The following is a 17,964-nucleotide window of genomic DNA, read 5'->3' on the forward strand; positions in this document are numbered from 1 at the left end:
GGGCTTTGAGGTGCCGAAGAGAGGCCAAGCTGCAAATCGAGGCTTGCTGCCACTAGTGCCGGGTCTGTGGCCACTTGGCAAGAGCTTCAGAATGCACCAAGGGCAGATGCTGCTTGTTTGGAGTTTCTCAACTTTTGAGAGATTTTAGGAAAGTGTGAGCATGAGCCAAGACAGGCCATTTATGTAGAAAAGTCACTGGAAATGTCTTGGATGGATCTACAAGTTTGATGAGGCAGGGTCTCAGGGAATCACTGGGGTGGGGTGACCAGTGTTAGCCAGTTTGATGGACACTCAAATTCAGTGCCTTCCTTCCAGCTCTGTGAGGGAAGGGCTCAGCAATTGAACAATGGCCTCTGACAGTATTTCTGTCTGGGAGATAGCCGCTCCTCCAGCCCTAAAGCTAGAGAATTCAGTTTCTCCCTATATGTTCCTGGCTCCTTATGAGCTGCTGCTTCAGTTGCTGGGGCTCAAATACAGCGAGTTTGAGGAAGTCCGTGCACAGACTCCTTAAGAGGAGTGCCTAGAACTCCAGAAGCCCTCTGTCACATGTAGCCAAAATCCCCTCTGATTGTCACAGACAGAAGTTATGGGGACTTTTCTTCCTGCACTGGGGGTCCGGATGTGGAGCTGGGACCTCTTGCTTGTTAGGGGGAACCTCTACAGCGGAGATATCCGTCCTGATTTTTCTTTTTTGATGGAAAAAATGTAGAATGCTTGATGAATGTGTATGTCATTCTTGCGCAGGAGGCATGCTAATCTCTGTATTGTTACAGTTTTAGTATATGTGCTGCCAAAGCGAGCAGTTCCTCCTGAGTTATAATTGCCATGCATGGGTGTGGGACTACTCTCTTCTGTGTCTCTGCCCCTTTTTCCAGTTAATATGGCTTCTTTATATTTTTTGATAGAGGACTTCTGTTCAGCTAGATTTCAGATGCTTCTGAATGATGGTTGCTCTGTAGTTTAGTTGTAATTTTGATGTGGTTGTGGGGTGATTTGAGAACCATATGTACCTACTTTGCCATCTTGACCAGGGGCCGTCTTGTCATTCTGCTTTCTGCCTCTATCAACTTGACTATTATAAGTAACCTCATATAGATAGAATCATACAGTATTTATCTTTTTATTACTGGCTTATTTCATTTGTTTTTAAGTTTCATTTATGTTACAGCATGTTTCAGAATTTCCTTTTTAGCTGAATATTTCATTGTACATATATGCTTTATTTTGCTATATCCATTCATTCATCAGACACTTGGGTTGCTTTACCTTTTGGCAACTGAATAATGCTGCTAATGAACAAGAGTGTTCAACTATCTCTTTAAGATATCCGTTTCAGTTTATTTGAGTATATATCCTGAAGTGGAGTTGCTGGTCACATAGTAATCCTATTTAAAAACTTAGCAACCCCATAACTGTTTTCCATAGCTGCTGCATCATTTTACATTCCCATCAGTAATGTGAGCATTCCACTTTTTTCACTTTCTTTACATTTATATATATATGTAATACATTAGTTTTAATTTTTTAGCTTCATTCCAAAAGCATTAATTTATACACAGTCTTCTGTGATTGGATTATTTCATTCAATATAACTGAGATTATCCATATTGTTGCATATATCTCTAGTTCTTTTAGTTTCCTTAATGTATCATACTCCATTGTGGCTGTCTTCTTTTCCTTTATTTCTAGATAGTATGTAATTTCCCTTTTTTGTTTCCATGTGATATAATGAATGGTTATTGATGAGTGTTTTTTTATTTCCAAGTTTATCACTTTTAATACACATCATATTTATTTTAACTATTCATATGTGTGCAGTTTAATGCATTAAATACATTTATAGTGTTGTATAATCATCACTAGAATCAATTCCTAAAACCTTTTTATATTCCCTACAGAAAACTGTACCTGTTAAAGACTGACTTCTCCTTTTCCCCCAGGACCTGTGTTACCTCTATTCTATTTTCTGTCTATCAATTTGCATGTTTTAGGTACCTCATATAAGTGGAATCATGCATTATTTGTCATATGTCTGGCTTATTTCACTAAGTATGATATTTTCAGGGTTCATTCATGTCGTAGCATATATAAAAATTTTAATTCTTTTAATTGCTGCATATTCCACTGTATGTATTTACCACATTTCATTTATACATTTGTCATTGAACACATGGATTATTTTCATCTTTTGGTTATTCTGAATAATGTAGCTGTGAACATTGGTGTTTAAATATTTGTTCTAGTCTCTGCTTTCAATTCTTTTGAATATATATAGCTAGGAGAGGAATTTGTGGGTCATGTGGTAGTTCTATGTTTAATATTTTTAGCGTAACAAGGGAGCTGCTTAAGTGTTTATGACATTTTGAAAAAAACCCACCCGGTGGACTAACCGATGTGGACATGCTATTTATTACTTATGTTACTGGGGAGTGCACTGACACAGTGGGTGGATGTGAGAGAGACCACACCTCCTCCAGTCTGAGGCTTGTTTATAAGGGGTCCCAGACAAAGGTGGCATGACTTTACAAATGACTTTAAACTTCATTACCTTAGTGTGTACGTGCAGAAAGAAAGGTCAAGAAGCAGTCACAGGACCAGAAGCCACTCCCAAAAAGAGATAAGTGTTGTGGAGCAAGTGCAAGAACCAAACGGTCAGAGGCAATCAAATTAGAATTTAAAGAGCCTTTATTAGCTGGCCAGCGACTGCCCACCTGTCCACAAGCTGGACTTAGGTGGACAGCCCCGACCTTAGGGATTGGGGGGTTTATAAAGCATTTCAGGTGCATTCTTGTTCCTGCAGGTGCTGGAACTTGGACAGAAATACAGCTTGTATAGACAAAAAATTTCCCACTATTCCCCAGGTCATTGCTCAAAAGAGTAGGTCACTGCTATTCCCCAGGTCATTGCTCAAAGGAATAGGTCACTGCTCAAAGGAATAACAGTTAGGTTAAGTTCCTTGTTCTGCTTGATTGAAGCATGCAACCATGGGGGTCTGGTACCTGGGACCCAAGTTCAGCTGATTACCCTACTGGCTAGACATCTAAGAAATACCCTTTAACAATAAGGAGGGAGTTACAGCTGGCCAACCCTCATCACAGGTGGTAGAAGGGGTCATGTCTTGAGCTAACCCACATTGAGGAACTGCCATACTGTTTTTCATAGCAGTTGCGCCCTTTTACATTCCACCAGCACTACTTAGGTGCTCCAGGTTCTACATCCTATTCAACATTTATTTTCTCTTTTATTATAGCCATCCTAATGAATGTGAAGTGGTATCTTGTTGTGGTTTTGTTTTGCATTTTTCTAATGACGAATGATGTTGAGTGTCTTTTCATAGGCTTATCAGACATTTGTGTATCTTTGGAGAAATTTCTATTAAGTTCTTAACCAATTTTTCAATTGGGTTGTTTGGTTTTCCTTGTTGAAATATGAAAATTCTTTATGTCATCTGTATAGTAATCTGGTATTAAGTATGTGATTTGTAAATATTTTCTGCCATCTGTAAGTTGTCTTTTTCTTTCTTGGAAGGATCCTTTGATACACAAAAGTCCTTAATTTTGATTCAGTGTGATTTATTTTTGCTTTTTCTGCCTGCTTTTGGTGTCATATCCGTGAAATTGTTGTCAAATTCAATCCATAAAGATTTTTTTCTGTTTTCTTCTAAGAGTTATTTTTTAGTTTTTGCTCTCACATTTAGGTTGCTGATCATTGAGTTAATTTTCACTTATGGTGTAAAATAAGGATCCACTTTCATTTTTTACAGGTGGATATTTGGTTTTCCTTTTGATTCCTTTTATTTACTTTTCTTTTCTAATAGCTCTAGCTACAGCTTCTAGTACAAAGTTGAATAGCAGTGCAGAAAGCAGGCATTTTTGTCAAAGAACTTTCAGTCTTTCACCATATTGGGTATAATGCTAGCTGTGGGTTTTAAAAAAATAAATTTTATCAATTTCAGCAATTTTCCTTCTGTTCCTAGTTTTATGAGTTTTTTTTATGAGAATTTTTTGCATCAGCTAAGATGATCATGTGGTTTTTATTTTTTCAGTCAATATGTTTTTACATTGATTTTTATTATGTTGACCACCACTGCATTTTTACATATATCCCACTTGGTTTGGTGAATAATCCTTTTCATATGCTGTTGGATTTGATATGCTAAAATTTTTCAGGATTTTTTTCCATTTATATTCATAAAGAATATTGGTCTATAGTTTTCTCGTGATCTCTTTTTTTGGCTTTGGTAATAGTAACTGTGGCCTTACTCAAGTTAGGGTAATATTCCTTCCTCTCCCATTTTTTTGGAAGTGTTTCAGAAGGATTGGTGTTAATTCTTCTTTAAACATTCTGTAGACTTCACTGTTCCGACTATTTCCTTTTTAGTTAATTTAGGTGATTTGGGTGTTCAAGGAATTTGTCCTTTTCTTCCAGGTTATGTAATTTGTTGGCCTGCTGTTGTTCATAATGTTGTCTTATAATCTTTTACCTTGCCCACTTTTAATGTCCCCACTTTTCCTTTCTGGCTTTAATTATTTGTATCTCCTCTCCTTGCTAGCTAAATTTTGTCTGTTTTGTTAACCTCACAGAACAAACTGTTTATCTTATTGATTTCTCTGCTTTTCTATTTTCTATTTTATTTTTACTTGTCTTTATTTTTTTTTTCCTTTGCTAGCTCTGGGTTTAGTTTACACTTGTTTAGTTTCTTAAGGTATAAAACTAGGTTACTGATTTGAGGTTATCTTAATGTAGGCATTAAACTATAAAATTCCTTAAGAGCAGTGCTTTCACTGCATCCATTAAACTTCAGTATGTTGTGTTTTGGTTTTCATTCATCTTTCTAAGCATTTTCTAAATTATTTTGTAATTTTTCTTTGAGCCATTGATTATTTAAATGTATATTGTTTCATTGGTACATTTTGTGGATTTTCAGTTTTTGTTTTTGTTTCTTAATTTTATTTTTAATATGCTTTATGGATTATGCTGTTACACTTGTCCCAATTTCTTTTCCCTTTGTTCCCCTCCACCCAGTGACACCCCACCTTCCAGTCCCCCCCCCACCTTAGTCCATGCCCATTGGTTGTGCATATAGTTCTTCTCAACATCATCCTGTCTACTCCACTTGCTCCTACTATGCTTCTTAATTCCTGTACCATCTCCCTCCCTTGGCCCCCTTCCCTCTCCCTGCTGACCTCCCCCCATAATGTTCCTTTTACCTATAATTCTTTTCCCACTCTCGTTGCCTACTTAATTTGCCTTTGTTTTGGTTCCCTAGCTTCTATTGTTGGTTGTTGTGATACGGTTCTCATTTTAATGTTCATAGTTTTGATCTTCTTTCTCCTCAGCAAGTCCCTTTAACGTTTCATATAACAGTGGTTTGGATCTGATGAACTCCTTCAGTTTTACTTTGTCCTGGAAGCCCTTCTATTCTGAATGACAGCTTTGCTGGGTAGAGTAATCGTGGTGGTAGGTTTTTGCTCTTCATTACTTTGAATATTTGTTGCTAGGCCCTTCTTGCTTGCAGAGTTTCTTTTGAGAAATCAGCTGATAGTCTTATTGGGACCCGTTTGTATGTAATTCTCTTCTTCTCTCGCTGCTTTTAAGATTCTCTCTTTATCCTTAATTTTTGATATTTTGATTATAATGTGTCTTGGTGTGGTTCTCCCTGGGTCCAGTTTTTTTGGAACTCTCTGTGCTTCCTGAACCTGTAATTCCATTTCCTTCCCCAAGTTAGGGAAGTTCTGCTTCATTATTTTTTCACATAATTTTTCCATTTCTAGTTCTTCTTCTTCACCTTCTGTCAGCCCTATGATTCGGATGTTGGCCCACTTATAGCTGTCCGATAAGTTTCTGAGCCTCTTCTCATTTTCCTCACTTTTCGTTTCCTCTTTCTGCACTGGTTGACTGTTTTTTTCCCTATGTTCTGATTTGTTGACTTGATCCCTGGTTTTCTTTCCCTCATCACTAGTTTCATATGTGTTTTTGTTCATTTCAGCAGAACTAGCCTTCAGTCCTTCCCCGTCTTGTTTAAGATCTGCTCTTAGGTCTGTAAGCATTTTTATAACCAAAGCTCTGAACTGAGCCTCAGGAAGATTATCTATCTTCTGGTCCATTAGATTAGATATTTTCTGTCTGGTTAGCTGTGTCACTGGGATCTCTATCATGATCTGTGCCATCTTGACAGTTTTGTGTTTACCTTTGCTTCCTGGGCAGGGCTGTCACACCTCCTACACTATAGGGGGCAGAGTCCCGTGCTTTTGTCACAACTGGGCGGTCTTTCTCACCACACTGTGGCATTTTTGCGGGGTTGGGGGTCCAAGATGGATTCCTGCTGTTCACTCTCCTCTGAGAGACAGGGAGCCTCCTCCTTCGTCCCCAACCCCTCTGGGTCTCACAGTCCAAGGAAATGGAGGTCTGCCTTCCCCAGCTTTGGAATCACAAGCTGATGAGTCTGGTCTGCAGCCAGGGGTGCTCCCCAGGCACTTTCATCTCCCCTTAAATACGGGTGTCTGTGCTTACTGCCATCCTGCTGCCATCACTGCTGCTGCCGCCAACAGACCTCTCTGCCCCGGCTTCACCCCTCCTACCCGTCCAGACAAGCACCACTTCTTTATAACTTCATATGTTGGACTTCCATTTATTTTCTGGAACTTCTGGTTATTTCTGGTTTTGCGGTAGTTGTATTCCTTCTTAGTTGTGGAGGGAGATGGAGCATGTCAGTCTGGGCCTCCATCTTGGCTGGAAGTCTCCTGTGTGTGATTTTCAGTTTTTTTTAAATTGATTTTTAACTTCATATTGTTACAGTTGGAGAAAATACTTTGTATGATACCTATTCTTGTATAATTATTAAGACTTGCTTTTTGGCTTATCATATAGTATATCCTTAAAAAAGTACCATGTTCCCTTGAGAAAAATGTGTATCTGTTCTTGAGTATTCTGCGTGTGTCTCTGTGGTCTAAAGGGTTTATTTTGTTGTTCAAATTCTCTATTTCCTTATCTTCTGACTGCTTGTTGTATCTATAATTGAACATGGGATATCTATAATTGAACATGGGGTCTCCAACTAGCATTGTAGAACTGCCTATTTCTCCTTTCAGTTCTGTTAATTTTCGTCTCATATATTTTGAGTCTGTTTTTAGGTGCATAAGTGTTTATTATATTTTTGTCCTGTATCAAACCTTTTATTAATGTATAATGTCCTTTTTTGTCTCTTGTAATATTTTTTTATTTAAAATCTATTTTATCTTATACTATTTTAGCCATCCCAACTTTCTTTTGGATACTATTTGCATGGCATATCTTCTTCCATCCTTTCACATTAACAAGTTTACCAGCTAAGTTTTTCTCTGATAACTGTAAGTGTTCAAATAGTCTCCAGAGTTCCAAAATAATACTTCAGAAGTTTTTGCCAGTACAGTACAGCCTATGTGGAAAGGCAGATTCCCAGTACTTTCTCATCTGCCATCTTCCCTGACATCACGTCTCATTATGTCACTTTTTATTTCTAAGTTTATAGGATTATAATCAGAATTTGATCTGAAAAACATTAATTTTTCTGAATGTTTAGGTAAAGTATATATTAATATATGTGTTTTAAGAACGTAAGAGAAATAAAAACTAAATTCTTTTTTGTGAAATGATTAGTTTTAAATAGCTATTAGTTCAAGCTGTTCATTGAATTATTAAATTTCTCTATAACCACTCTTATTTTTATCTACTAGATATATTCTATAAAAGATAAATCAAAATCTCCAACTTCAATTGAATTTGTATCAATTAATTTTGCACTTTGCTTTTCTCTTATTTTTCTAGTTTGTTTTTATTTTTATTATTTTTGCCTTTTTTAAATTGCTGTTCTTTTACAATTGTCCCTATTTTCCCCCATTGCTCCTACCTGCCCTGCCCCCACCCCGGACCCCTGCTCCCAGTGTCAATCCCCACCCTGTTGTCCATGTCCATGATTCATTTATACATGTTCCTTAACTAGACCCCTCCCCTTCTTTTCCCCCTTCTCTCCCATCTCCCTCCCCCCTGTTCACTGTCAGTCTGTTCCCTGTTTACATGGCTCTGGTTCTATTTTGCTCATTGTTTGTTTTGTTCATTAAGTTCCTCTTATAAGTGAGATCACATGGTATTTGTCTTTGGCCACCTGGCTTATTTCACTTAGCATTTCCTTTTCCTTTATGTACTTTTCTTCTATGCTTAAGGCATACAAGATTATGGTTTTATAACCTTATTTATAAAATTGTATCTTTTTAATAATAGTGCCTTTCTTTTATCCTGTTCAGTGCTTTTAACTTTAAATTTTTTTTTTTTTGTATTACATTAGTATTAATACCCTTGCCTTCTCTTTATTTTGTATGTGCTTGGTATTTTCTTTTCCATCCCTTTTTAATTTTTATCATTTGTTCAAAGAGTTTCTTATAAATAGCATGTAGCTAAGTTTTATTATTTTAATTAATTTGATAGTCTTTTTTTAATGAGTTGGTTAATCCTTTAACACTTAGTGTAGTTATTAATGTTCCTGATTTTCTTCTTATGTTTTACTTTATGTAATATTTGTTTTACATCATTTTCAAATTTTTTTATTGCAATGTTCCTTCCTATTCTTTTCTCTCTCCCTAGTTTTTCCTTTTTGTGTATTTGGAAGTTCTGTAATTATTTTTCATAGATTGAAAGACCATTTTTGTATTTTAACATTTCTGAAATCAGCGCATCTTTCAGTTACTGATATGTCATAGTCTAATGTTTTCTTTCTTACTGGTATATACAATAATGGCAAATCTTAAAATCAATGGTTAGATTCCATGAAGGATGCTGTTGTTCCATTTTTTGGAGGGCATACTTCCTTTTCCCTAATTTATTATGAGACATACTTCTCAGCTATTTGAGACAATATCAGCACATTACTACTAGGGTGCTTTGTTTCCTCATTGTTTCCTAAGCTTAGACTTTAGTAAGATGGGACTTTGAAATACAGTTGACCCTTGAACAACATAGGTTTGAACTTTGTGGGTCTACTTATGTGGAGATTTTTTAAAATAAGTATGTAGTTGGCCCTCTGTATCCTGGGGTTTTACATTTGCAGATTAACCAACCTTGGATTAAAAACAGTGTTTTTGATCTCTGGTTGGAAATTTGTGGGTGCATTGTTGTAAGCCATTTATATAAAGGACTATAATATCCATGGATTTTAGTATCCACTGGGGTCCTGTAACCAATCACTTGTGGATACCAAAGGACTGTAGTTAAGTTTTGGGGGAGTCGATTGTTATATGGGGATTTCCAAGTGCATGTAACACCATGTTGTTCAAGTGTCAACTGTACTTTTATTACCTCCTCTTGAAACCCTACCTCCTAAGAGAGCTGTGGATTGCTTTTATTTTTTTCTTCTCATATTTCCCAATTCTTAACTGTTGTCAAGAGTTAAACTTTCAAAGTGTAAATAAACAAAGACCTATTTTGTGTTTGTGTTTAAAAACTATTAGAGAAACTGCATTCCTCTTTTTAATTTTTAAAATTTTTTGTTATTGTTTTTAACAAATCCTAGTGTCCAGGGCTGACTTTTAATATATTACAGCAAGAAAGCTGCTTTCTATGTAGAAAATCCCATCCCAGAAGGTGGTCATCTACAACTGGTTTAGCACTAGGTTTCCCACCAGTGGTGTCTTGCATGTGTGTGGAGGGGAGTGACTCTCCAGTGTGCCATGCCACTATCCTGTTGTCCTCCCTGGGTTGTGCTTTGTCTTGGAGGTGTTCAATCATAATCCCGTAGATGGTAGCTTTGCACCATTGGCTCCTCAACCAAGCACATAAAGGGTTCAAGCGCACACCATTAAAGAGTACAGCGATTTTGGAGGCTGTCATCATCTTTCTGCAAGGTTGTTTTAAGACACCTTATTAAGAGAGAGCATTTCCCATATTGTGGTTCTTTTCAATTTATGCTGATATATGAAAAAATAGTTTTCTATCCTTGGCTGGTATGGCTTAGTGGATTGAGTGCTGGCCTGCAAACCAGGGTGTTGCTGGGTCGATTCCCGGTCAGGGCACATGCCTGGGTTATGGGTCTCCAGTTGGGGGCGGGCGAGAGGCAACCAATCAGTGTATTGCTTGCATATCGATGTTCCTCTCCCTCTCTTTCTCCCTCCCTTCCCCTCTCTCTGAAAATAAATTTAAAAATCATAAAAAAAAAGAAAAGGGAAAAGAAAAATGTTCGTTTTAAGTGGCATTTGTCTCCTTTGTCTTTTTTTTCTGTTAGAATAGTCGTTTTAACTGTTTTTAGAAGCTCTCTATATTAACGAGATATTTTGATCCTTATACACTTTATATATTTGGCTCAAACAACAGAAATTTGTTTTTATTACAGTTCTGGAGAAGTCCAAGATCAGGGTTTCAGCACGGTCATTTCTCCTTAGGCTTCTTTTCTTGGCTTGTAGATGGCTGTCTTCTCTCTGTGTTTTCACGTGGTCTTCACCCTGCTGATTCTTATGCATTTCAGGCTTTAGTGTTTGTACTTGTTTTCTGGGGCTGCTGGTAAAAAATACCAAAAATTTTGCTAGCTTAAAACAACAGAAATTTCTTTTACAGTTCTATGGGCCAAAAGTCTGAAGCCAAGATGTTGACCTGGTTGGTGTTCCTTAGCTGTGGCAGCATTACTCCAGTGTCTGCCTTTGTCTTCACATGACTTTTCTGTCTCTTTGTCCCTTGAAGTCTTCTTCTCTTTTCTCTTGTAAATACAATTGACCCTTGAACAATGCAGAGGTTGGGGTGCCAACCCCACACACAGTCAAAAACCCTTGCATAACTTTTTACTCTTCCCAGAGTTAACTATGTCCTTTGGTGTCTGCAAGCAATTGGTTTCAGATCTGTGCAGATGCCAAAATTCACAGATGCTCAAGTCCCTTATATAAAATAGTACCTCACAATTTTTACAGTTGGTTCCCAAATGTGGATCAAAAATACTGTATTCAATTTGTGGTTGGTTAAATTCATGGATATGAATGAAACCCAGGGAAATGGAGTATCAACTATGTACTTGTTGAAAAAGATTCACATAAGTGGACCTGCGCATTTCCAACTTGTGTTGTTCAAGGGTCTACTATATGCTGCTTGTTGGTTTTAAGGCCCATTCTAAATCCAGAATGATCTCACCTCAAGACCCTTAATTACATCTGCAAAGACCCTGTATCCAATTAAGGTCACAGTTAACACGTACCTTGGGTCAAGACTCAAGCATTTCTTGTTTTGGGAAACAAAATTTAACCCATGAGAGTGTTAACACTTAGAAGATGTTATTTACTGAAGAATACAGAATTATGCACCTGTATTTTCTCCTAGTACTTTTACATCTAAATCTTTAAGCTGTATGGAATGTATTTTGATGTAAGGTAAAGATATAAGTTTATTTTTTGTATAACATTGTTAGAAAATCACCCAGTTAATAAACAGTGACACTAAGATTGAAACCTATGACTTTATTTTAAAATTAGCATCATTTTTGTTATATAGAACTACTTCCTTTTAGTATTCTAACTTTAAAAACTTTGCCCATGAAGCTGTTTTTGTCACACATCTTATAATAGAAAAGACTGCTGTTATAGGCTTTTCTGGTACTTTATTCATAGCTGAATATCTAAGAAGAATACTGTAGGCACTTGAGCCCCTTTTCAGCAGCTCTTATTCTAGAAAGGAATAAGAAGTGCCATTTGGGAAAGTATGTTGGAGTACTTGATTTTGAGGCACTGACTTAATTTGCTGTTTCTGACGCAATTAATTGCTATTGGACTCTTCAGGGATATTTGTAGTATTTGCTGTTTTACTCCTATTAAAAGATGTTAATATCTGTGTTTTGAAGGGCTGTTATTCATATTAATTTTATGAAGCTGGTCACACTAGTGGGCTTACCATCCTGTAGAGACTTTTAGTGGTAATGGTAAAAGTTAAGTTGACATGTCTAACATGCTGTAACGTAATGAACATATTAGACCCACTTTTAGTACCTGAATATGTTGGTTTATGTTTGCCATCACCACATTATGAATTTTGGTTTTTATAAATTGCTTAACATTGGATCTTACAGAATCTAGAAGAATATAGTGAATACTGTATAGTCTGTTCTTTTATATAATAAATCTTTTACGTCAACTAAATAGTCTTTTCCCATAAAATTTTGGAATAAGTTATAAAAAACAAAACTTACTTTGGCTCTTTTATTGCTCTTTAAAGGAAAGCACTGGAGAAGAAGAAGTTCTGGTGAAGACTATCAGGGCTGCTAATGCAAAACCTAACACTGTTTATTTTCATGACACAAATGTCAATAAAGATGATTTTGAGTTGAAGAACCCTTTAAAACTGGAGGCAGAGTCTCCTCATCAAAATAAGCATTTGGCATCACCTTTAGACATGGAGATTCCTCAAGTGTCCATTCAAAAAAATATGAACAGAGCATCTTTGAAGCCCATTAGTGACAACAGAATTAATTCCACTGATATTTTCCAGTCACCAACTAGCGAAAGGCGAACATGTGAATGTTATGAGTCCCTTGAAGAGAGTAAAGACCGTAAGTGGGCTTTTTAAAAAAAATAAAAGTAAGGAAATATATAAAATGCAATTGTGTTTTGAATAGAATATATTTTTAAGTGGAACTTGTCTAATATTTTATATTAAAATATTTAAATGTTTTATGAATTAAAAATGGTATCTTTAAAATGAAAATGGCATTGAAAATGAAGAAGGAAGCCCCTCTCTCTCCCAAAGCAGAAGCCAAACCAAGGCTTTGGGGGCAAAGAAGCACTGCTGAAAGGTCTCCACAGCCACAAAAAAATGAAGATCCACACATCACTCACCTTTTCACAGCCCAAGACACTGTGGCTGACAGCAGTCCAGATATCCTTGGAAGAGTGCCCCTAGGAGAAACAAGCTTGACCCCTGTGCTATCATGAAGTTGCCCTGCCTACCAAGGCAGCCGTGAAGAAGACAGAAGACGACAATACACTTATATTCATTATGGGTATCAAGGCCACCAAGAAGCAGTTCAAACAGGCTGTAAGGAAACTCTATGCTGTGGCCAAAGCAATACCCTGATCAGGCCTGGTAGAGAAAAGAAGACACATGTTTGACTGGCTGCCAACTATGCATGCTGGCAACAAAATTGGGATAATCTAAACTGAGTCCAGCTGACTAATTCTAAATATTAAAAAATTTTCACTATAAATAATAAGTAAAAATGGTATTTTTATTCACATATCTGGTAGAAATATACTTTTCTAGGTGTTCTTTTCTTTTTTCCTGAATTTCTCATTAGAGACTTTTACTGTAATTAAGACTGGCTTATCCACCATCAGAGAGATACTTTTCTTTGGAGGAAATGGATTTTCATATTTTTAACTACTTTGGGTAGATTTTAGTACTGCTGATAACTAAGATAAGGCAACTAAGTAAAATTATTTAAGAATGTTCTATCATTTTACTTGTTGCATGTGTCATTGGGTTTTTTTGGAATTTTATCTTTTTAGGATCTGATCTCCCACAGAGTGTGATTTATCAAAATGAAGAAGGTAAATGGGTCACTGACCTTGCCTATTATACGTCTTTTAATGAAGAACAAGATTTAAACATTCCTCTAACTGATGAAATGAACGAAGACTTCAGAACTGGTTGTAAGTATATATTGATAACCACTTTATTGTACCATATTCAAAGTTTCTGATGGTTTTCTGATGGTTGGTCACATCAAATCCTTTCTGGAATATACAATACTTAGCTCTTCACTTGTTTTTATAGGAACACAGACTTGAACTAATGCTAATCATTGCAGAAGGAGCTGAGACTTCTTCATGCAAGAACAGTGGATCAGATCAGCATTTTCTTACTTTAAATTAGAAGCTTTATCTTGCATAATTGGAAGGCACCTTAGGCTTTACTTTCTCACCTTTTCAAATCTGTCTTGAACAAAAATACTATGATAAATGAGCAATTACAAAATTCAATCCATTTTTGAGTAAAAGCTAAGAAATGTGGTAGAAACAAATGATGGAAGAAAAGTGATGAAAAAGAAAAATAATTTCAAATGGTGAGCATATTAGGAACATAAATTAAGTTTCTGGGTTAGCAGTGAAAGGGAAACTAGTAGGTCTACAGAACACGTGGTATTCTGTCTTAGTCTGGGGAGATATTGTGCTGCTAGGGCCCCTGATCCCTGAAGAGCTCTAAACTAGGAATGAGGAAAGCATGCAGTGGCCTGTCAAGCCTAGTCTTATTTTTAATAGACTCAGAGGTGCCAAAGAAAGAAGTTATTCTAACTGCTTCTTTCTTTTTTTTTAAATTTATTTATTTATTTTATTTTAAGTATATTTTATTGATTATGTTGTTACAGTAGTTCCAATTTTTCCCCTTTGCTCCCCTCATCCCAGTATCCCCGTTCCCTCCAGTAATCCCACCCCCGTTATTTCATGTCCATGGGTCGTGCATGTAAGTTCTCTGGCTTCACCCTTTCCTATATTATTATTTTTTAAAAAAAAATTATTTATGTTTGTTTTATTTATTTATTTGTAGAGAGAGGGGAAAGGAGAAAAAGAGGGAGAGAAATATCACTGTGTGGTTGCCTCTCACTCATGCCCCACGTAGGTACCTGACGTGCCACCTAGTTATGTGCCCTGACTGGGAATCGAACCAGCGACACTTGGCTCGCAGGCCGACGCTCAATCCACTGAGCCACAGCAGCCAGGTCTATATTATTCCTAACGTCTCCCTGTCTATTTTGTACCAACCAATTATGCTTCTTAATCCCTGCACCATATCCCCATTTCTCCGCCGCCCCCTCCCAGCTGAGCGTCCTCCAAATGATCCCCATACCTATGATTCTGTTCCTATTCTGGTTTGCTTAGTTGGATTTTGTTTTTATTTTTTAGATTCAATTGTTGATAGTTGTGAGTTTGTTGTCATTTTAGTGTTCATAGTTTTGATCTTCTTTTCCTTAAGTAAATCCCTGTGACATTTCATATAATAATGGCTTAGTGATGATGAACTCCTTTAGCTTTACCTTGTGTGGGAAGCACTTCATCTGCCCTTCCATTCCAAGTGATAACTTTGCTGCATAGAGTAATCTTGGTTGTGGGTTGCTTTTCATCACATTGAATACTGCTTGCCTGTCCCTTCCTGCCTGCAAAGTGTCCTCTGAGAAATCAGCTGTTGGTCCTATAGGCAACCCCTGTAGGCAACTCTCTGCCCCTCTCTTGCTGCCCCCAGGACTCTCTCTTTATCTTTCACCTTTGGCATCTCAATCATGATGCGTCCTGGTGTGGTCCCCTCTGGATCCAGCTCACCCAGGACCCTCCGTGCTTCCTGGACCTGTATGTTCATCTCCTTCACAGAATTTGGGAAGTTTTCCTCATTTTTTTCAATTCTCTCTTCCTCATTCTGCACTGGTTGACTGTTTTTTTCTTCCTTATATTCCAAATCATTGATTTGAACCCGGGTTTCCTTCCCTTCACCATTGGTTTTGTGTGGATTTTCCTTCGTTTCACTTAGCGTAGTCTTCACTTCTTCTCTTATGCGTTTGCTGTACTGAAGCATATTTGTCAAGCCTGTGAGCATCTTTATCACCAGTGTTTTGAATTCTGGACCTGCTGGGTTGTCTATCTCCTCATCTGTTAGGTAGGCTATCTACTCGTTGCTTATGTCTCCCACTGGAACCTTGATCCGTTTCCCCTTTTGGGCCATACTTCTCTGTCTCCTCATGCTGACAAGCCCCTGTGTTTGTTTGCCTCCTCATTCCAGGTAGAGCTGTCACTCCTGTTACATTGTACGGGTCAGAGCCTTGGGGATTCATTAGTACAGGGCAACCTACTTCACCACCTTGTGGTGCTGTATGTAGGGGAGGGGTCCAAGAGGGAACAATGCCGCCTGCCCAGCCCTTGCCCCATTTTCAGGCACTTCTCCCACTTCCATATGGTACTGGCACCTCTCTAGCTGTTACTGTGGCTGTTGTTCCCAGAGTGGGTGGGTCTGTGGACGTTCTAGGACAGTGGGGGCCCTTTAAACAAGCGGACTCTGCTGAGACCCGCAGTTTCTACCTCCACCCCAACCCCTACTAGTCTGCACAGTCAGAAGCAATGAGGCTTGATTTTCCCCGGTGCTGGGACTGTGAGCTGCGAGATCCGGTGAGGAGCTGGGAATGCTCCCCAGGTGTCCCTCCTGACTTTTTAAAGCATGTTACTGCGCTTTCTGCTGGCCTTCCACTGATGCCACTGCTGTTGCCACCACTCTACGTCCTCTCCGCCTTGGCTCTGTCTGTCCTACCTGTCTGGATGAGTATTTCTTCTTTATATCTTTGTTTGCTGGACTGTCATGCAGTTTGACTTTCTGGAACTTTTGGTTGTTTCTAGTTTTGAGGTAGTTGTATTTCTTCTTAGTTGTGGAGGGAGACGCAACGTGTCTGTGTATGCCTCCATCTTGGCCAGAAGTCCCTCTAACTGCTTCTTATACTGAACTCTTAAACATCTGATGATGTGTAAGTACAGAGATAAGGCACTTCTTCAGTCCTTAAGAAACAGCCCATCAACTAAGAGGGATAAGACAAAAATACAAAACAACAGCACCATAAGAAATATAAACCAGGACCTAGATGGAGGCATACACCCCTTAACAGGAGTGACAGCTGTACCTGGGATGTGGAGGCAAACAAACACAGGAGCCTGTCAGAATGAGGAGACAGAGAAGTATGGCCCAAAAGGGGAAACGGGTCAAGGTTCCAGTGGGAGACCTAAGCAACGAGGAGATAGCCAACCTTAACAGATGAGGAGACAATCTAACAGATGCAGAATTCCAAACACTGGTGTTAAAGATGCTCACAGGCTTGACAGATATGCTTGTGTACAGCAAACAGATAAGAGAAGTAAAGGCTATGCTAAGTGAGACGAAGGAAAATCCACACGAAACCAATGGTGAAGGGAAGGAAACCAGGGTTCAAATCAATGATTTGGAACATAAGGAAGAAAAAAACAGTCAAGCAGCACAGAATGAGGAAGCAAGAATTGAAAAATATGAGGAAAACTTCCCAAATTCTGTGAAGGAGATGGACATACAGGCTCGGGAAGCATGGAGGGTCTCAGGCAAGCTGGACCCAGAGAGGACCACCCCAGGATGCATCATGATTGAGATGCCAAAGGTGAGGTGGGGAGTTGCCTACAGGGGTTGCCTATAGGACCAACAGCTGATTTCTCAGAGGACACTTTGCAGGCAGGAAGGGACTGGCAAGAAGTATTCAGTGTGATGAAAGGCAACCGTTAAACAGGACTACTCTATCCAGCAAGGCTATCATTTGGAATGGAAGGGCAGATGAAGTGCTTCCCAGACAAGGTAAAGCTAAAGGAGTTCATCATCACCAAGACATTATTATATGAAATGTCAAAGGGACTTAACTTAAGGAAAAGAAGATCAAAACTATGAACACTAAAATGACAACAAACTCACAACTATCAACAACTGAATTTAAAAAATAAAAATAAAATCCAAATAAGCAAACCAGAATAGGAACAGAATCATTTGGAGGGCTATCAGCTGTGAGGGGGGTGGGGGAGAAATGGGGATATGGTGCAGGGATTAATAAGCATAATTGATTGGTTCAAAATAGACGGGGACGTTAAGAATAATACTATAGGAATGGCTGAAACCAAAGAACTTGTATGCACGACCTGTGGACATGAACTAAGGATGGTGGAATTGCTGGGGGAAGCGGGTACTGGGCAGAGGGGAGCAAAGGTGGAAAAAAATTGGAACTACTGTAACAAGATAGTCAATAAAATAAACTTAAAAAAAAAAAACAGAAAAGATTCTGTAGGTTTCTGGGTTATGTCCTTAAGGGCTGATTTCCTACTTCTCTTCAATGTTAGATTTAGTTGGTTGATACTTTCTCATTTTACCCTGGCTGGTTTGGCTCAGTGGATTGAGCGTCGGCCTGCGAGCTAAGTG

General features: G+C 38.2%; 1 protein-coding gene and 1 non-coding gene across 5 annotated transcripts in view; one reads left to right on the top strand and one right to left on the bottom strand.

Annotated features, from left to right (window-relative positions):
• CEP192 (centrosomal protein 192) overlaps positions 1–17,964 on the top strand; it is a 155,271-nt gene that overhangs the window by 33,908 nt on the left and 103,399 nt on the right. For all 4 annotated transcript variants that reach the window (XM_090285856.1, XM_090285858.1, XM_090285859.1 and 1 more), the window contains exons 12-13: positions 12,220–12,553; positions 13,509–13,652. In XM_090285856.1, coding sequence (XP_090141982.1) covers positions 12,220–12,553; positions 13,509–13,652 — 478 coding nt within the window. The remainder of the gene's footprint in view (positions 1–12,219; positions 12,554–13,508; positions 13,653–17,964) is intronic.
• On the bottom strand, positions 700–803 carry LOC150002952 (U6 spliceosomal RNA). Its single transcript, XR_016512827.1, has one exon. It is a non-coding gene; the product is annotated as a U6 spliceosomal RNA (small nuclear RNA).

The sequence above is a fragment of the Furipterus horrens genome, unplaced genomic scaffold (genome assembly GCF_987537825.1).
Source record: "Furipterus horrens unplaced genomic scaffold, mFurHor1.1.pri manual_scaffold_8, whole genome shotgun sequence".
Taxonomy (NCBI): Eukaryota; Metazoa; Chordata; class Mammalia; order Chiroptera; family Furipteridae; genus Furipterus; species Furipterus horrens.